The sequence below is a fragment of the Myotis brandtii genome, unplaced genomic scaffold (assembly GCF_000412655.1).
Source record: "Myotis brandtii unplaced genomic scaffold, ASM41265v1 scaffold986, whole genome shotgun sequence".
Taxonomy (NCBI): domain Eukaryota; kingdom Metazoa; phylum Chordata; class Mammalia; order Chiroptera; family Vespertilionidae; genus Myotis; species Myotis brandtii.
Genome location: NW_005372102.1, coordinates 1,810,476 through 1,814,426, shown reverse-complemented (window position 1 = coordinate 1,814,426; position 3,951 = coordinate 1,810,476). Strand labels below are relative to the sequence as shown.

The following is a 3,951-nucleotide window of genomic DNA, read 5'->3' as shown; positions in this document are numbered from 1 at the left end:
GGGTGGTGGTAGAGTGTTGGGGGGGTGGCGGGACGTGGTGCCCGCAGCAGGGGACCGGGTCTGGGTCCTGGAGGAGCAGCAGGAGCCGCGTGGGAGAGGGCAGCTGAGCCAGAGTGAGAACAGCCTGCGGGCCGGGAGCCTGGACAGAGGGAACAGGGGCCGGGGCCGACCGAGCCCGGGTGGGGACGCCTGTTCCTGCGGGGCCACGGGGCAGTTATAACATCCCTGCGGGCCGTGCAGAGTCACCACTAACAACCAGCCTGCCGCCTTCGGCCAAACCGCGATTACCTCCCCCAGCGCCCTGGCAGGGCCCGGCCGATGATCTCACTGCACCTGCGGGCCTGAGGGCTGGCCGTCCCCACCCTGCCCCAGACTCACCCTGCTCCTGTGTTACCGGGAGTCGAAGGGACCTGGTTCTTGTCTTGAGGGAAACACTTCAATCAAGAGACAACGTGTAGCCCCAGCCGGTGTGTCTCAGTGGGTAGTGTCGGCCCTCAGACTGAAGGGTCCCAGGTTCCATTCTGGTTAAGGGCACGAACCTTGGTTGCAGGCTGGATGCGCGTGCCCTGGTCGGGGCGCATGCGGAAGGCAACCAATCGATGTGTCAGGTCAATGTCTCTCTGTGTTTCTACACCTCCCTTCCACTCTCTAGAACAGCGGTCGCCAACCTATCGGACCTCATGGACCACCAGTGGTCCGCGGACCACCGGGTGGCGACCGCTGCTCTAAAAGATCAGTGTGGGGAAAAAAGACGGTGTAGAAAAGCAGCAAGAATTTGACCAATGCCCTGGCTGGTTTGGCTCAGTGGATAGAGCATCGGCCTGCGGACTGAAGGGTCGCAGGTTCGATTCTGGTCAAGGGCACATACCCAGGTTGCGGGCTTGATCCCCAGTCGGGGGGCGTGCAGGAGACAGCCAACCAATGGTTCTCTCTCATCATTGATGTTTCTATCTCTTTCTCCCTCTCCCTTCCTCTCTGAAATCAATATATATATATGTATATATGTATATATGTATATACATATATAAAAAGAATTTACTGACTGCTGCAAAAATGTACTTAGGAATGTAAAACAAGGAAGGGCATGGAAGAAGCAACAGGGCAGCCCAGCCTGGGCTCAATGGGAAGTCAGAGAAGAGGGGGCCTTGGACACAGGGTCAGGGGGTGAGCCGCGAGCTGCTACTGCGCATCGCTCCCCTGGTTGCAGGTCTTGTGGGGACCCTTAGAGGGAAGAATGGGAAAGGGAATAGTGTGTGTGTGTGTGTGTCCTCAGGGACTTCCTTGGCCCTGAGCTATCCTCTCTTGCTGTGAGTGTGTGTGTCCTCAGGGACTTCCTTGGCCCTGAGCTATCCCCTCCTGCTGGGAGGATCTTAGGGGAGGGCTCAGGGAGGGTCTGCTGGAATACCATCAGCCCTGCGGGGGTGCTCTTTCTGGGTCATGGTCTCCGCTAATTGGTCGGCTCCAGGGCAGGGTCATTACTCAATGCTGCTGGTCCTGAGGCAGCCACTGGTGTCACTTGTCTGGTTTTGCTGCTTTCCTGGGCCTGGAGCTGACTTACAACCGAGGCCCAGATGTTATCTTGAGGGCGGGAAAGGTCAGGGGTCTACACAGCCTGACCAGTGATCAGCTAGGGGAGGAAAGGCTTGTTTTCCCAGTTCTGCCCCCTGCTAGGCACCTGGGGCTTTCTGCCCTGGTGCGGTCTGTACCTGGCCCATCGTCCTTGCTCTGCTCATGTCTGTTTATAACACCTGGGACCATGTACTGTGTGGTCCCTGCGGGGGTGAGGGTGTGCTGTGTGCCAAGCTGCACCTGCGCTGTCCTCCCATTTTACAGCCCCAGCAACGGAGGCTTAGGGATCCCCTGGAAGGCCGGGCCAGGACAGGAACCTGGGTTGCCTGACCCAGGAGCTGGGGGGCTGGTGGCTACCTGCTTTTCTGCTTCCTGGTCAGGGCCCGAAGGAAAGGATGGACAGTCCCTGGCCGGGTAGCTCAGTTGGTTCGAGTGTGGTCCTGATATGCGGAGGTTGTGGGTTAGATCCCTGGTCAGGGCATTTACAAGAATCAAATAATGAATGAATGCATAAGTAAGTAGAACAACAAATCGATATTTCTTTCTCTCTCTCTCCCCCTTCCTCTCTTTCTAAAATCAATAATAAAACAAAAATAATAAGAAAAAAAGAAAGGGATAGACAGAAGCCAGCTAAGGGCAGGTAGGAGTGGAGGGTGGGGTATCGAGGAGCCATGTCCCTCCCTGCTGAAGGTCGGAGCTGGTGTAGAGGGTGCCCAGGGCCTGCCCCAGCCCCGAACCTCTTTAACTCCCTCCTTCAGGCTGTGACTCAACACCTCCTCCTGGGAGCCCTCCCTGAATCTCCTGTCTAGGGCGGGGCCCTTATAGACTCACCTGGGAGTTGTCCTCGGGTGGTTATGGCCTGAGGCCTGCCTTTCCTGGGCTGGTGGTTTCCTGAATTCATTCCCTGCTGTCCCCAGCCTCCAGGGGCCTTGAGCTCAGTAAGCAAGAGCTGAGTGAACCAGTGACCATGAAAGAGCACCCTCAGCTCTCAGGGTCCCTGGGTGCCCGGTATGTGGCCAGATGGACCAGGGGCTGACCAAGCGGCCCAGGCGCCCTGTCTCCGGGGTCCCCCCCGGAAGCCTGGGCCTTCGGAAGGCAGCCACTCACCCTCCTGCCCTGAGCCTTCACACGGCCTCAGGACCTTGGTGGTGCCCCCCGCTGTCCCCACCCCTGGCTGAGACATCTCTGCTGTCATTGCAGCTTCATGGCGGCCGAGGAGATGCACTGGCCTGTCCCCATGAAGGCCATCGGTGCCCAGAACCTGCTGACCATGCCCGGGGGCGTGGCCAAGGCCGGCTACCTGCACAAGAAGGGCGGCACCCAGCTGCAGCTGCTCAAATGTGAGTCCCTGTGGTGGGAGCGTGGTGGGGGGACGCGGGGCAGAGCTGAGCCTCCGGTTCCTTCCGTGGGGGCCGCCAGGGCTCCCCTCCCTCCCCGAGGTGGCCGCTCGCAGGACTGGGAGGGGCGTAGGTGGTGCAGAGCTAGGGTCCTTGGTGACGGTGCCGACCAGCTGGTCAGGCTGAGCCCTCGCCCTCGCCCTGTGCGGTGGGTGTTCCGGGAGTTGGTCGGTCACCGGGGTTAGAAATGACCGCACGTGCCAAGCCGAGACTCTCGAGCTGCATGAAAGTGGGGGCTGGGCCCTGGGGCCGCAGCTGGGAGAGGGGAGCCCTGGGCCTGCGAGATGCCACTTGTCAAGGCGCTGCCCATCCCTCCGAGTGCTGCCTGGTCGTGGTGCCCCAGGCTGGGCCCCCGCTGGCCTGCCGTCTTTGGACAGGGTGCCTTCGAGGGCACGTGGGGCTGCTTGGGATGGGGCAGCGGAGAGGGGGTCTCAGCGGGACTGACTGCTCAGCCTGGGGTCGGAGCCACACTCGGGGCCTCTGTGCCTCCTCTTTGCCCCTCCCTCGCTGTGCCAGCCTGGGCTGGAGGGAACCTTCCGGCAGCCCGCAGCACCCAGCAAGGCGGCTGGGCCTCCCCAGGCCTCTGGCCCTGCTCTGCCCGTCCTGGAGCCAGCCTCACAGCCCTTGTCCGCACAGCCAGTGCCCACACCTCCCCTGCCCGGGGCCGGCCATCATGCCCACGACTGTGTCCCCGTTTGACCCCATTCTGGACTCCTGGGGAGGGGCCCGCATGCCAGCCCAGCTCCTTGCCCTTCCAGTCCATGGGTTCAAAGCCTGGTCCAATCGCCCCTGGCCCCTGGGGAGGGTCCCCAGAGTGGGGTCTGCCCAGTGGCCCCCAGCTCACCCGCACCTCGCCCCGCTGCCCACAGGGCCCCTGCGCTTTGTCATCATCCACAAGCGATGCATCTACTACTTCAAGACCAGCACCTCCGCCTCCCCGCAGGGTGCCTTCTCCCTCAGCGGCTACAACCGGTGAGTGCCCGCC

At 61.5% G+C, this 3,951-nt stretch overlaps 1 protein-coding gene across 1 annotated transcript in view; it reads left to right on the top strand.

Moving 5' to 3' along the window:
• Positions 1-3,951, top strand: part of SH3BP2 (SH3-domain binding protein 2) — a 30,843-nt gene that overhangs the window by 15,828 nt on the left and 11,064 nt on the right. Inside the window, exons 2-3 of the mRNA XM_014533454.1 lie at positions 2,770-2,909; positions 3,836-3,938. Of these exons, the coding sequence (XP_014388940.1) occupies positions 2,774-2,909; positions 3,836-3,938 (239 nt within the window). The 5' untranslated portion in view covers positions 2,770-2,773. The remainder of the gene's footprint in view (positions 1-2,769; positions 2,910-3,835; positions 3,939-3,951) is intronic.